The 16,577-nt window shown below is 48.0% G+C and overlaps 1 protein-coding gene across 1 annotated transcript in view; it reads right to left on the bottom strand.

Moving 5' to 3' along the window:
• Positions 1-1,202: 1,202 nt before the first annotated feature.
• Positions 1,203-16,577, bottom strand: part of LOC144729199 (thyroid hormone receptor beta-A-like) — a 56,890-nt gene continuing 41,515 nt past the window's right edge. Inside the window, exons 3-8 of the mRNA XM_078609252.1 lie at positions 12,037-12,137; positions 10,335-10,482; positions 6,192-6,406; positions 4,868-5,050; positions 3,623-3,881; positions 1,203-2,471 (exon numbers count right to left, since the gene is read on the bottom strand). Coding sequence (XP_078465378.1) covers positions 2,230-2,471; positions 3,623-3,881; positions 4,868-5,050; positions 6,192-6,406; positions 10,335-10,482; positions 12,037-12,137 — 1,148 coding nt within the window. The 3' untranslated portion in view covers positions 1,203-2,229. The remainder of the gene's footprint in view (positions 2,472-3,622; positions 3,882-4,867; positions 5,051-6,191; positions 6,407-10,334; positions 10,483-12,036; positions 12,138-16,577) is intronic.

Here is a 16,577-nt window from a genome sequence, read left to right as displayed (position 1 = left end):
ATAACGGAGTAAAGTAAAAGTCAGCAGAACGGTCAACTTCACCCTGCACTTTCGTCTTCGTGTCAATTGAGGGAAAATAAAATATTTTAAAATGTTTTTTTCTTTATATAAAACTCGCTTTAATGAAATGTACTGTCCGAGCTGCCCCTCCCCCTGCCCCCTTCCCCCATCGCCCCTCCCCTCCTTCCACATCCCCCGCCCCTCGGCGTGGCTCCCCGAGGCTTGCCGTGACGTCAGGGACCACGTAGCGATTTACAGGCAACGTGAGTTGAGCATGGACAATTAGACCCGTAAAAAAGATTGTTTAAAAATATATTTTTTTAATTTTTTTATGATAGAATATAGTATTGTCATCAGTGCGACATACCTATACCAAGTTTGCAGTCGATACGACATTGGGAAGACGGTTAAAATTGAGTTACAAGATTTTACGATACGACAACAGTGAGTTAAATAAAATCGTGTAAAATGTTTAAAAATATATATTTTGAAATTGTAATGATAGAATATAGTATTGTCATCAGTATGACATAGCTATTTCAAGTTTGCAGCACATTGGAAAGTGGGTAAAAATTGAGTTGCAAGATTTAGTTTTTTTAGAATACAACAGACTGAGTGAGTTAAATAAAAGCGTGTAAATAAAAAAAGGAATGTGAAAGTGAGCGACGTGTCCCCACGATGGTTTAGCTTCAAAGTTTTGCCAGTCGTCAGCCAGGTGGCTCAGCGGTAGGGCAAGTGGCTGCACAAGCATATGGTTGCGAGTTCAAACACTGCTTGCGGGTTGACTCAACCCATCAGCCCCTCTAGGGTTGATAAAATATGTATCCCTTTGAAGCATTTTTGCTACGTGGCACTGCATGAGGTAGTGCAGCGGTTAGCGCGCTGCGCTACGAACCTGGCGACCCAAGTTCAATTCCCGCTCACGTGCCAACACCGTTGACGATTATCTCAACCAGTACTGGGCTTCCCCGAAGTCGCTCTGCCTCACGTAAACATCTCCACTGGGGAGACAAAGGTGGTGTAGTGTTGGCCACCCACCCCCTCGTGCGCCATGCCGGCCTTTATAGGTGCTCGCAAACAGCACTTGCCCCAAAAGTCTGTTAAGACTTTGTGGGGGGGTGTGTCTTTGTCTTGGTGTGACCAAGAGGTGACATGGATTTGTGGGGCAGCGCTGAGACAATACAAAACAAAAAAACCGGAACTCTTGAGAACGCCGTGTTTATTGTTTTTGACGGACATATTTCATGCGCTTTCTTCCATAGCCCAAGAACAATATTTAAAAAAGTGCGTATTTATTTGACAGCTGAGGACAACAACACTGGATCTCATCCCGTGTGCATCATCACTGCTGCCTGATGAATCCCTGGTCCTCGCTTGTAAAGCACCATGGCAGCCGCCTGCTTGGAACATCAATTCATAAAAGCACGCGCAGTGCCGTCTTTCTTCGCGTACAAAAAAAACCCGATGCGCATCGAAGAGACGTGAGTGAGCAGTGAATTAATCGAAAGTAATTTCTTTGCACAATTATACAAGTTGCAAAAAGATATATATATATAAATTGTACAATGCTTGGAAAATTGTTGACATTGTGTTGAGGCTTAATTGTTTCACCTTATTATTTGGATAATGTTCCCGAGAAAATGTATTACAATTTTTCATCTCCACATGTTTGTAAGGTACCTAATTACAACTTTAAACTTGTAAAAGGAAGTGATCTTTTTGCTCATTAGTCGTTGTTACTCAATAAATTAGAATGAATAAAACAATTTTGGTAAAAAAAAAAGGTTATGCAGGCAGTCCCCAGAAGCCATTATCTCAGATTGTATTCCTGTCACGTGACAATTGCTGCATTAGATCTGGAGCGAGTGCTATTTATTTAATACAGCATGAGGAATTCAGGTGACAGGCACTAAACTACGCTGCACTGCTTTCGTTCAAAAGTTGTGTTTGTTGACGTGCATGTCCTGGGTTTTTTCCCCCACAACCAGAGGTGAGACGTTTAGGCCAAGGCCGTGAAAGCTCAGCCGACACAGACCGAGTCCTCGGCGCCCCTCACCTGACCCGGACTCCTCGAGTCGAGCGATCGGGAGAGGCTGTCCAGTTCATTGTAAACAGTTCTTCTTCCCCGGAGTCTTCCGTCCCTCCACAAGACTCAGGCTGACACCTCGGGGGTGCTGCGATCGACCTCTGGTAGTGCCGCTTTGTCGGCTGGAGGCCGGGGGTTCAGCGTCAATCCTGGAAGACCTCGAGGAAGAGCGGAGGGAAGAGTTCCGTGGGGCAGGCCACCTGCATCTGCAGGAAGCGGCTGGAGTGGCAGGCGCCGATGGTGCGCAAATCCGTGATCTTCATGAGCAGCTTGGGCCAGAAGAAGCGCTGCGTGTGCAGGCGCGACGCCACGTAGTGCTCCAGCGCCAGCAGGAACGACTCCTGGATCCGTTCGATTCGCGCCGCACTCCGCAAGCCCGGCCGGTCTGTGGGGCACAGGCGAGCCACTCCACTACACGTACACCGCCACTTGTGAGGGGGGGGGGCGAAACGTCGTCGTTTTCATCAGACGCCGACGTCGCATTACACGACCTCAACGTTTGACATCGATCACCCGCGCCAAGCGTTGATCTTCGTCGCAGAGCGGTGGTCTGCATCGACTTTAGGCTATCAGCAAGGCGAGGCTTACCACCAAAGCAGAACTGTGCATTGTGTAATTTGCCTACTGGGTCAATGACCTCTAACCCAGCTGAAGGTATGTGGTAAACACTCGCAAAGGCAAAAAATATATCACGTGTAGGCTTAACAGACTGCAGGGGAAAGTGCTGTTAGCGAGCGCCTATGAAGACCGGCAATGCACACGAGAGGGTGGGTGGCCAGCACCACACCCGGCCGCCTTTTTTGTCCCTCGTGGTGTTTGTTTAGTCATCGCACCAGGTACTCAATTGAGGCTGAGTCGACCTAGGGGAGGCCCACCAGGACTGGTTCAGATTATTCCTCGAGTCTAAATAAAGGTTCTCATTCTGCTAAATAACGATTCTGATCTGATCCTGAGATTAGCGTCACGGTGTTGGGCGTCAGCGGGAAGAGAACTCTGGTCATCAGTCTAGATTTGAAGTTTTCGTGACTGCAGGGATCCATACTCTTTGGTTCTTTCCGTAAAGTCACGTGCTTGTGTGTTACTTGAAGCCTCCACTCCCCCTACCCCACACCCCCAAACCCCCCGTCTCTCCTCCCTGGCTCCTCCCCCCCCCCCATCTCTTACCTATATAGCCTCTTGTTACAGCAGCCCCTTTTGCCCACTTCAGCAATTGTTTCTTGCTGTGGTTGTCCCACCTGATGACGGACGCTTGTGTTGCGCCCGAAACGTCGTCATTTAATTGATTTCATTTATACCCACGTGACTTTACCGAAAGAACCAAAGAGTCTGGTCATCAGGTTCGTAGCGCAGCGCGCTCACCGCTACACCGTCGCTCCCCACACACACACTCAACGCAAGTCAGCACACGACGCGACAGCCGGCTCCGTCGACGCGGAAGCATCGCTCGTGCCGCCCGGGCGCTCATCCGTCACGGCCGTCGCCACGCGTGGCATCGGCGGCGGCACGTGCGGTGGCCGTGCGGCGGCGGCGGCGTACCGGACGAAAGCAGCAGCACGGCCTGGAGCAGCGCCACCTCGGCGTCGTCCAGCGCGAAGCTGGCGAGCGAACGCCCCAGCTGGAAGATGGCATCGGAGACGGCGCCCAGTCCGCCGAGCTTGAGCTGCTCACGCCGCACGGCCATCTCGCCGTTGAGCGTGAGCGTGTCGCTCTCGGCGTCGTAGCGCACGGCGGCGCGCAGCGACATGATCTCCATGCAGCAGCCCTTGAGCAGAATGATCTGGTCCTCGCACGGCAGCTGATAGAAGGGCGAAGCGTACCGACCGAATGAACGAGCTGATGGGCAACTCTCCGGAGCAGAGTTCTTTGTTGCAAGGCCCGCCAGGGGCCACTGGCGGCCCTGACGTGCGGCCCTGACGTGCGGCCCCCCGACTTTACACGCGAAAACACCCCCCATCATGCTGTCAAATCCAATGTATTGCTAAATGTGTGGTGGCCCCCACTGATGTCTTATCGCCGTAAGCGCCCCCCCCCTCTGAAAATGAGCGAAAAACACTGCTCTAGATGATGTTGTGCAACCCTGCGTGTGGTGGGAGTGCCCACGTCGTTGGTAGGCTCACCTGCCTAAGCACTTCCAATTAGCACGGTTGGCTACGTACGGTGCGAAAGAAGTTCAACATACATACATACACACATAACCAGAGCATCCTCTAGAAACGTACAAAGCCGTTACTCTTTCTCTGCCACTTTGGATTCTAAGTCTCTTTGCAAAACCTCGGATGACCGATGGGATGACTCTGTCTAACCATAGCTACTGCAGGAAACTAAGGTGGGACCTGCTACCTGCACCATCTACGGCACTGGCCTTGTGGATCCTCACTTCTCATAAGGTGGACCCTGCCCTCTGTGTTTCTTTATTTCGCTGTACTGCCACTCTGTTGCTCACCACATAGTCTCACAACCTATACCATGCAAGCGATGTGCATACCACACCTTGCTTATCTGCTGAGATCCGATGAGATCGGGGCACATTCCGGGCTTATAGGCGGGGATTAATTTCCCACTGAATAGTTTCCGGGTCATTGGTAGACTGGAGTAGAGTAGGCACATGACTAGTAGCCATATCCATAGCAAGAGGTATTCTGGATGTGGTGTGCTGGGTGCAGAAGATCTTTTCCTGGGTCGGCGATCCAGATGGACAGGCCTGAAACTAATCTCCGCTCATCCGCATCACACGTAAGATGCCTGAAGGTGAACGAATATCAACAAGCGTGGGGGATTTGCCTCGGTGAAGACGGGCAGCTTCTTGGCGAAGTCGACGACGCGGGTGATGGCGGGCGTGATGATCTGCGTGAACTGAGAGAAAGCTTGCAGGTCCACGGGCGCACGATCGTCTGCCTCCTCCTGCACCGCCACCGCCGCCACCGCCGATTTCACCTCCCCTGCCTCACCGGGTCCCGGTGCGGACTCGTGCTCTCCGGGCTGGCAACGCGCACGGCAACACAGCCGCTCGTACGCGCAACGTGCCGAGGCGACTCCGCTTGTCCGTGGCCTTGCAGACGCCGCCACGCCACGCGATGGGCACGCCGCACGACCCCTCGGCATCCTCGCAGAAATCTCCACCCCGCACGCCACGACGCAGCGCGCCTGATCGCGCCGCCAGCACCGCCGCTGTGCTCTCGCGTGCGATACGGCATCAGCATTCCCGCCGATGCTACCACAACCACCGCGACCATCGCCGTCGCAATCAACACCGGTGGGGTAGCTATGAAGCATGCCAGCGATGCAATTGCGCCGGGGACTGCTGATCGGAGGGGCACCCACGCTGGGCTACTGAGAGGGATGGAAATTTGAGTGGTGTCCCATTATTTTTCTTCTTGGACCAGGGCTCATGCCGACCGCTTTATGCCACTGGCCACCTGTGGCCACATTTATTTAAACTTTTTTTTGACGAGGTAAGGCCCACTGAGCTATGGAGCTCTTTATCAGATTTCTATCGGCCCGCTTAGTTTCAATGAATATTATTCGTAGTGATGCTAATCATGTTGGCAGTGGCCAAATAGTATACTCTTTTAGCGAATACCATGGGATCTTTAGTAACATCAAGCGAGCAGGAAAGGACCCACTAGGCTGGCATGGTTGGCATGGGCCCTTCTGCAGTGAACCATAGTCCAGTGGCCCGGTCCTCTGGCTCTGGATTCCTCGGTGTGCAGTTGCACCTCCTGCACACTCAGCAGGTCCGCCACGGAGACGGCGTCTCCCACCTCTCCTGGCCATGACGAGCATCACGCGTTGTGGTGAACGCATTGTTTGTTGTTACAGTAAACTAAAAACCCTAAACTAAACTTTGTAAAGTTTACTATGTATCTCTTTCTCAGAAGCGGCCGGGCCACAATTGATAGCTCAACAAAGTGGCTTATCACGTGGAAATGTAAAGCAGCCAACTACTCTAAATGCATGTTTCTAAATGTGGAAGGAAAAACCAGGGGACCACGGGGAGAGAAACATGCAAACTCCAAATATACAGCAGGAGTCAGGGTTGAGCTCGAACCCACGACCTCCTGCAAAGCAGGTGAGGGAGTTAACATCTCGCCACTGCGGCGCTCACCAAGAACCCGAGGTGCTCCTTCCAGCCATTGCCCTGCGTGCTGGTGGCTCGGTGAGCATCCGTCACCATGCGGATGAGCTCCCACTCAGCGGCGCTGGGCTCCGCCGGCAGCTGCTGCTGCTGCGTCTGCCTCTGCGACTCCTCGCGGCGCCGACGCTCACGGTTCTCCTCGATCAGCCGCCGCTTGGCCTGCCGCTTGTCCTCGTCCAACACAACTGGAGGTGCGGGGCCGTGGGGGGGGAGGGGTATGGGGGTATGGAGGGGGTTGGGGGGGTATGGGAGGGTTGGGGGGTGGGGGATGGGGGTGACAGCGTTGACCACCGGCTGCTGACAGGAGAAACTCTCTCTGTCTGTTCTGCGTCCGTGGCAATCCTGTTGTCCTTCCCCCACATCTCTAATTAGCACGGTTGGCTATGTACGGCGCGAAATAAGTTCAACACATACATTCAACCTTGGCAGTATTAAATACCCAGCATCTGACGCAGTGGTGGCGATAGGCGTACGCAAAACAAGCTTAGGGCCCCAAGTAGCTCAAAGGACCCTGGATTTATGAAAAAATAGGGGTGCATAACATATTAGCTCACATTCAAATCCGAATAAACATAACAAGGTATTCATAATCAACGTTTTTGGGTTTAGATCGCGTTATTTATAAATGTGTCGTAACCCTCCACCACCCGACACGGCCAATCAGTAAAAAAGTGTCACGTTGACAAAAGACAAATAGTTCACTGCTTTAGCCCACCGGTGTGTTGAAGCGTGAAACCACAACAATTTACAATTTGAGTACGACGTTTCGCTGGTAATTGCATCCAGCATCATCGGGCAATTCGCCAGAATGGTGAGGCTCTGCTGTGTCTCCCGTTCTTATATAGAGCAGCAGCAGGGTGACGTCATCATTAACTCATTAAATCATCAGGTGAAAAGATTTGAGGGGGGGGGGGTTATTGTAATTATATACTAGATTAGTAATCAGGCTATTGTTTGGCCGTGTCGGGTGGTGGAGGGTTACGACACATTTATAAATAACGCGATCTAGACCCAAAAACGTTGATTATGAATAATATTGGTCGCGAAAGCCTACGTGTTAAACATAACAAGGTAATTAACAATGCAGCCAATTGGTCTCTCTAATCTATATATTGTCTGCATCTCTCATATCACTATTCATCTATTTCTGGCTACATTTATAATTTCCCACTACTTCTATCTCTGGCTATACGTCTTTTTGTAATTTCACCCGGAATTTGTGAATTTGAAAGAGAGGGCCACCAAAATAACGTGTCCCTAGGGCCCCTAGTGAGCCAACATCTCCGCCGTCTTGGGCCACACGATGCACCACTGCCGGAACACACTGTGGACTCTAGTGACTGCTGTCACGCATGGCCTGGCAGCCACCGTTATAAAAGAAAAAAAATATTTATTTATTTACCAGGTAAGGCTCACTGAGCTTTATAGCTCTTTTTCAGAAGCCACCTGGCCACAAAAAAGTGGTTCATCACGTGGAAATTTGTAGCAGCCAAATACTCTAAATGCATGTTGATTTATAAAGGTGGAGTGAAAAACCGGAGGACCCGGAGAAAAATCCACGCGACAACAGGGAGAACATGCAAACTCCAAATATACTAGGCGTCGGGGTCGGGGTCGAACTCACGCCCTCCTGTATAGCAGACCTCACCAACGTGGCACCCTGTTGTCAGACAACATTGCAATCACACCAGGAATGAATGCACTGGAGTAGTTCACTCATTTATGACCTTACAGATGAAGTCCCCTCTCGGTGTGTGTGTATGAACAGCCTTTGTGTGACTCCATTGCTGGATAAAAGCTTCCCCATACCAGGCTAGGTCATATGGGTTATCGACCATGCTTCACCATAACTGGTCAGTGGGTACTGGCAAAAGTTGGAAGCATAGATATTGGAGCATAGATACTGGGGCTTAGAAGTAGGGTACAACAATGTATTTTTCTGCAATACCCTCTGCTGATATTCAGCCTATCACACCGGTCATACATGGTCGCCCATCTAATCACCGTCCAGGATCAAACCTGCTTTGCTTCCGAGATCTGACGAGATCCGGCTCATTCTGGATGATGTGGTCACAGGCCACGTCATGGGATATTAATTTGGATTTAATGTAAAATCACAATAAAATTAATCAAACCATCGATTGTGGGAGTTGAATGCAGCAATTTAAAGGTCTCGAATCGCATTTGAATGCCTATGACTTCGTGTGGCTCAGTGGTCGTGCGAGCAGCTCGCGATCGGAAGGTCGCAAATTCAAATCCTTGTTGGGGGTCACTCAGCCTATGATCCCTCCAGGGTTGATAAAATAGGTATTAACAGCTGCTGTCATATGAATGGACTTGCCCCCTACCATGTAGAATGTTCACCACTGGCTCAGTAGCTGTAATGAAGAGGAGATGAACACCATTTCCGGTTGGGTAGGAAATCATTGACGTTTGTTATTGCGCACATAGCTTCGAGGCTTTCCCCCAGTTTTGCACGTGATGTGAAGGCTCCGTTGCTATGAATGGCTCTGACAAGGCAGCTCTGCGTTGTTAACATACACGGCCCCGAAGGGTTACGAGACGCTTTGCAAATACGACTTGAAAAGAGCAAGCTTACGACGTCCTCCGAGATGTTCTAGGTCATGCCACGCATCTTAACGTCTTTATTTTGTTGTTGCTTATGTAACGACTTTGACGAGGAAATAGTAAGAGCTACTCTTATTTGGACAAAGCCACAATAAAGAACCCTAGGCTTCGTGCGCGTCTTCCAGTTTGTAAACTTCCTCCGAATAGTCCCCACTCCTCGTGCTCTCCCATTTCATATTCCTCAGCCCCCTTTCTCGAACCTTCTTGTCCTTGTTTTGTTTTCTCTTAGCCAATCCCTGTCCTTCCCCTCTGTACTCTTTGGTTCTTTCGGTAAAGTCACGTAGGTATAAAATAACGTGACTTTACCGAAAGAACCAAAGAGTATGGATTCCTGCAGTCACGAAAGCTTCAAATCAAGATTGGATACACTCTGTTTTTCGATTTCTCGTTCAAACCTTATTCCTCCAATCCCTTTAAAAAGTCTACCTCCCGACCAATCACCGTGGAGGCCTCGTTCTACCAATCGGAGACCTTTGTTTATTTTCAAATAGCCGCTAGGCTGCATATTGGCTTGGGGTAATTTTTCGGTCAGTACACTTACATAACACGACTCTAAAGAATAGTAATTGTGGACATTAAAACTGTTCATGCTCGCAAACTCTCCGCATTACGACACGCTTTTATTCGGACTGTATTTTGAAGCAAACGTTTAATGGGATGTCTTATGATCTGGTAAGTACTTTGTGTGTGTGTATATATATATGCTTGCCCTGATTTGTTTAACTCAAAGTTTTGGGGTGAGTGTCCCTTTCTTGAGTGTCTTATAATCTGGAGCACACGGTAAAATATATTGTAATTATTTTAGTGCCGTCAATTGCGGCCTCGCTCGAAAGTTCAGCCAACCTCCCGAATTGGCGCTCCTAACAACCCCGAACCAATGCCAACAATACAACCGCCGTTCACCACTAAACGATTGTGACGTCACCACGGCGCCGGTGCCAGGCCAGGTGCACTTTAAGGCAGTCACGTGAAGTGTCGAAGGCTTGTGCTGATAGGTTACGGGACCAACCCATCAGGTGCCCATGGGTTAGCTGACTGAGATGACTGGCAAGATGCACCAGATGTGCTCCCCCTACTGTTCCAACCTGAAGGACAAAGATCCCCCGTGTAGCCTTAAACAGACTGTAGGGGCAAGTGCTGTTAGCGAGCACCTATGAAGGCCGGGACGGCACACGAGGGAGTGGGTGGCCAGCACCACGCCCGGCCACCTTTGTCTCCACTGTGGCGATCTTTAAACAGCGCACCAGGTATTTATTTGAGGCTGAGTCGACCTAGTTGAGGACTAGCACCGGTTGAGATAATCGTCACCGGTGTAGGCCGTGAGCGAAAATCGAACGCGGGTCGCCAGGTTCGTAAACATTTTTTTATCGTACTTTACCTATGCGGTCCACAGTTTGGTTGCGTGGCCACAAAATTTCACCGCCCGGCGGCCCATCTTCGACGTTGCAATGTGCCAATAATATGCGTCGAGGAACGGGTACGTACGGTCACTGACCATCCCCACGGCCAGGCACTTGCGGAATCGGCAGTCCTGGCACTGGTTGCGCGTCACGCGGTCGACGATGCAGCCTCCGGCGAACTTGCAGACGTAGGTGGCGTGCAGACTCTTCTGGATGGTCCGTCTGAAGAATCCCTGCCACCGTCAACACCGACCATTGCCCAGCGATTATTCCAGCGATGTTATCTCGAGTACTCGACCGACCCCCACCCCCCCACCCAATTCATGTTCTCACACTTTGTGCGAATCGCGTTTTGTCACTTTCTCTAAGCGCACGAGGGGGGGGGGGGCGAGTCACAGGTCACCGCCCGCCGTCACGCGGACCGTGCACTCGACGGCGTTGTGACCACCGCATCGCCCGCTGCAAGGGCCGAGTCCGCCCAGCCAGCTCGCGCCTTTCGTGCCGATCACGTACAGGTGCTTTAGTGAATAATTGACCGTGCAGCACTGCACTTCGCTAAACGTATACATTGTATGTACACTCGTACAGGCGAAACCAACAACTTCAGGAGAATTCGCGCTTACGTGCGTGCGGTTACACAGAACCTAACCCCCCGCCGCGTACTCCGAGACCTTACTGTGATCGGAGAGACTCCGACGCACGCGTCACCGTATTGTACCCACGTGAATAGGCGTTAACCCTTTCTGGCAAGAATACACGCGCCGAGACGTCCCAACGCCAAACGGAGACCTACCACGAGGCATCGAGTCTAGAAAAGGGTCATCTTGATACTGGCAAAAAGGGGGTCCCATAAGATAAGTGATCACACCGCCGAACTGCCTGCCCTCTGTTATCAAACTGGACTTTGTTTTCGCACTGGACTGGCAATCCAGAGGTCGTCGGTTGGATTGGACCTCCCAGCGTGGCAGTTAAAACAATGGGGGCAAGCTTCTCAAATCCCCACCCACCCCCATGTCTGTCCACCCAACAGTATACATGGGATACAACCGCAGTTAATTGGCTGGTCTTGCATGGTTGGGTCAAGTGTGGGTACACCCACCATTCAGACGCTGTCTCCCCGACAGACCTGGTCTTCACCTGAGGACGGCTGCTTGCGTTGTGAGAATTATTTTATTATGTTTTATTTTTATTATTTTATTACTTCCCTTCTACGTGACTTTACCGAAAGAACCAAGAAGATGAATCCCTGTGGTCACGAAAGCTTTAAATCTAAATTTACACCCACCTCTTCAAAGATGTCTCACCAGCGTGCAAGAGGAGGTCTAAAACACCCTGCAGAGTGAGGGTGGGAGGACTCTCCATAGCTCCTTCTAGTGGGTGCGGCTCTTCTGCCAGCAGTAGTGTTATATAGACATTGCAGGGCTACACCTCTATGAGAAATTATGCCGTTTCACATTTTCCGGCCGATTTGTCAGTCCACTGCTGGGTAAAATTCCTCCGCCCACACTGTGTCGGTCATATGTGAGGGTTTTGACTATATTTCACCACTCTGTTCGGTGTGGGGTGATGTATGTGAGCATGCATGTTGAACGTCCTTCGCATGCGTACGTAAAGACAACGAACTAGACCACGAAAAAAGCAGTTCGATAACGGGATGGGTGAGAGGGTGCATGAAAGGACTGCTTCAGATGTGACTTTTTTTCTGAGAACCTCCACCCAACAATCGGGCCCTGTGGGCGCGCCACGCGCCAGTGTGGGACGCCGCGACACCGGCGTTCCCGGCGCACCTTGCAGCCCTCGCAGGTGATGCAGCGGTAGTGGTATCCCGTGGCACGGTCCCCGCACACCACGCACGGCTCGTCCTTGTCCAGGTAGCTGGGCACGTAGCCTGCATGCCCACGGGTTAACGTCATTTAATCGTGCGTGAAATTGGTGAAAGTCACTCGTCGGTGAAGTGGGGTTGGGAGGGGGTGTGTTTGAACGCTAAATGTGGTTTGTGAGAATTATTCAGCTTTACCGGCGAGCTGATACATGAGTAATCATTAATCGTCATGTTAAACGCTCGTACGTGCGACAAAAAAAATGTGTTTGGGTTGGTAACGACACAAATGTTGGTCATTGTTAGGTGGCCCAACTTAAAAGTACATTGTGAACCCGAATAATTGGTGCAAAAAAAGCTGGGTGTTACGAAGACAAACATCATCCAGAGAGACAAGAGCTACGCTGACCCCCCAAAGAGTAGCGAAGTGACTGTGACGAGATGCAATAAGGAGTTCGAATGAACACGCAGACTGAGATCATTTAGTAATACATAATAAAGGTTTTTTTTTCATTTGATCACGTGAATATGAATGTGTCGCTAAATTCACCACCACCCGACACGGCCAATTAGTAAGATAGTTTAGTAACGTTGTAATAGACTACAGTGCACCGATGAAGAATACATATGGTAGCTAGTTGGCTATACATGTCCTGTAGATTCAAATATTTACTGAGTTCACTGATTGGCTCACTTGATATCTGCTGGGGGGAAATGTGCATCTCTCACAACTAACATTTAACAGCTAAGAGTGGACTCCGTTCTTGACTGGAGTAAGTCCCCTTTATTTTATTAGGTGATGAAACATAGACCGCATTGAGAGACATGAATCACTGCCCCGTTTGCAAGGGCGACCTGGGTTACATAAAGAGAATGGTGCAATGACCAAGACTCAGCTAAAAAATTGGACTAGGTTTACATTGACTAAACCAAGGCCGTAATTATAATATATATTGGGACACATCCCCCCCCAATATTCAAATATGCTCAAAATGTCCCTCCCAATATATTGCTATAAAATAGATTTATTTGTATATGATTGTGGTTATGGTTGTACTCTATAAATCCCTAATCTCTGCCATTACATACAATGAAACAAGAAAATGAAAAAAAGAAAAAAACAGAGCAATGTAATACAATACACTATTAGACGTTATTGTAAAAAATAAATAACAAGTCCGTCCTCTGTGTTAGTGAATTTTTTATATTTTAGGCAGGAAATGGATGGAAATTAGTTTTCAAATTTAGATTTTTTTCTCTAGGGGGGAACCCCCAGACCCCCTGGAAGATTTGGTCCCCCCCCAATGTTGACTCCATGGCTACGCTTTGGACTAAACTAAGACGATAACGCAGCTGCACACCAAGTTAGACTAAACTAAGACGATAACGCAGCTGCACACCAAGTTGGTGGTATTTTTTTCGTCTTTTAAATGCTTTTGCATAAACAGTACTTTTTGCTCAGTTTTATGGAAATTAATATCAGCAACACATGGTGGTGATTTTTTTTTTCCCTACCATGTATCGCTAGAAACTAGTTTCCTGCCAACTCACGATTAAAGTCTCCAATGTACGAATATATTTTTTTCTTACATGTACTTTTCTTTAAAATGTATTCGTGTATTTTTACACGCATGTAAGGTGTTGTCATGTAAAGTGAAATTGCACGGGTACTTTTGAAATAATCGCTTCAAACAACGGAGAGAACATTGCTTGAAAATGTAAATGGAGCTGTGCTCTTGTAAATATTGGATCTGTATTACTTAATTATGAAATGGCAGACTTTGCCTGGCGGTTTGCAACACTGTTGCCTGTGGAGACATCAGCAGATCGACAAAAAGGGGCATTCCCAAAATTGTCAATCGATCGTTTTGCGCCTGACACCAACACGATATAGGGCCAGAACATCCCATTTCCTGCCATCAGAGGGCGGCAGTTCCACATTGTTGTCTGTGTGCGTGACAGTCCAGCCGTTTTCACAACTAACACCGTGACCTAAATTCGATTTACAGCAATGGCGAACATCAGCGGCACGTGGTAACATTTCCCGTCATGGGCTTCCCCTGGGTCATTCAGATGGTGTGACGCTCAGGTTAAAATAAAAATGTGCATTAACAGTGCACGGTGATAGGGCAAGATTGTTGAGATTTGACGTGCCCTCGTGGCGCCCGTGAGATGATTTACCCAAGTTTCTAAATCACCGCTTAACGATAGTGGAAATTCATTTCAAAGTGAAAGACACACAAACGCAGCTCACGATGGGCGACACAGCATATGTGATGAATGCGGCCTCCTCACATCCACACCGTCCTCCACAACTTCCTGACAGTTGTATTTGACAACCAATGACCATTTTGAAACAATATTGAACTGGAGTGAGATGTAGCTAGGGTCTGTGATCGATGTGCCCGCTTTGAACCAAAACATAGTTGATGAAACTCTCGAACCGATCATTTCCGCACCTCCAGTTAAAATGGTTGGCAACGTACGGCGCGAGAGAAGTTCAACATACAAACAAACATACAAACAAACATACAAACAAACATACAAACAAACATACAAACAAACATACAAACAAACATACAAACAAACATACAAACAAACATACAAACAAACATACAAACAAACATACAAACAAACATACAAACAAACATACAAACAAACATACAAACAAACATACAAACAAACATACAAACAAACATACAAACAAACATACAAACAAACATACAAACAAACATACAAACAAACATACAAACAAACATACAAACAAACATACAAACAAACATACAAACAAACATACAAACAAACATACAAACAAACATACAAACAAACATACAAACAAACATACAAACAAACATACAAACAAACATACAAACAAACATACAAACAAACATACAAACAAACATACAAACAAACATACAAACAAACATACAAACAAACATACAAACAAACATACAAACAAACATACAAGGAGGAGCCGATAACTAGTTGTGTGAGGATCTGCAGTTTCAAACCAAAAAAAACTGAGTCAGGTTGAGATGGTTAATGATCCCTAAGGTAACAGCACCGGCTAAACAAGCCGTGGTGTATGAAGGGATGTGGATGATGTGAAGGATTAAGGGACAATTCTGTCTATTGCTGCACCTGAAAGAGGCGACGATGTCACATGACATGACACCGGTCTTGCTCGTATCGTGTTAACGAACAACGTTTGGTTGAAATCGGAGCATCGCACTCCGTGAATGTTCCTTTGTCAGCCAAAATTATTACCTGATGTAAAACATCAGCACTGGGGAGTAGGCCTCGGCAAGGTAAGGTAATTTACCCTTTTTACCGGGTAAAAGGGTAAAGGTGTCGACATGCCAAGGGGTAGGGTAAAGGGTAGGGTAAAGGTAGCTCGGAAGAATTACCCGGTAGGGTAAAGGTAGCGCGAAGTATTACCCGGTAAATACGGTGCCTTGTTTACCGCTAGAAGCTCCGTGGCGCAGTCCGTGGTCTCCATTTAATAAGCAATATTTAAAAAAACTTTATTAAAAACACGCTTTAATGAAATGTACTCGTAATGGCAAAACTCCACGACTCCATGAAGTGGCCCCGAGGCTTGCCATAACGTAAGGAGCCGTAGTGATTTACAGCCAACGTCAGTTGATCGTGGACAATTAGACCCAAGCCGATACAAAGCATATAAAAAATAATGTTGAGAAATATATATTCTTAGGTTTTTTCGGTAAAGTCACGTAGGTCAAAAACCTAAGAATATGAATCGTTGCAGTCACGAAAGCTTAAAATCTAGAATTAAGAAATATATGTTGGTTTAATGATAGAATATAGTATTGTCATCAGTATGATATAAGTATACGAAGTTTGCAGTCGATACCACATTAGGAAGTGGGTAAAACTTGAGTTGCAAGATTTGAGGATACAACGACGACAACGACAACAACAACGACAACAACAACAACAGACAGTTAATAGAAAGCGTGTAAAATTGGAATCATCGAGAGTATTCTATATTGATAAAGCGCTCTACCTAGCATTTACCGTTATAAACCTTGTTGATATGTAGTTCCCTAGTAATTACCCTGTAATCGGGTAATTTGTATGGGGTAAGGGTAAAAGGTAGGGTAAAAGATAGGCTCGTTGCTTTTTACCTTTTACCTTACCTGCCGAAGGGTAAAAGGTAGGGTATAGTGATTGTATTGTGGTAAGGTAAAAGGTAGGGTAAAGGTAGGCTCGTTGTTTTTACCTTTGAACTTTTACCTTACCTTGCCGAGGCCTACTGGGGAGAGAAAGGCAGTTGGGCAGTTGTTAAAGTGAGGCGGTACCGGCAAGTTGATGTGGTAATGTCGGGGATGGGTGAGGTGAGCACTGTTCATTTTGCATTCCTAATGCACTGAAATACAATTGTGTCGTATATTTTGTGCGTACCGGCACTGCAGGCAGGTGTACTGCAGGCCGCCACCACCCCCTCGTGTACTGCATTAGCCTTCACAGGTGCTCACGAACAGCACT

This window comes from Lampetra planeri, chromosome 31 (genome assembly GCF_965212315.1).
Source record: "Lampetra planeri chromosome 31, kcLamPlan1.2.h2, whole genome shotgun sequence".
Lineage (NCBI taxonomy): Eukaryota > Metazoa > Chordata > Hyperoartia > Petromyzontiformes > Petromyzontidae > Lampetra > Lampetra planeri.
Note: the sequence above shows the minus strand (reverse complement) of the source record. Positions and strands in the feature narration are given on the sequence as shown.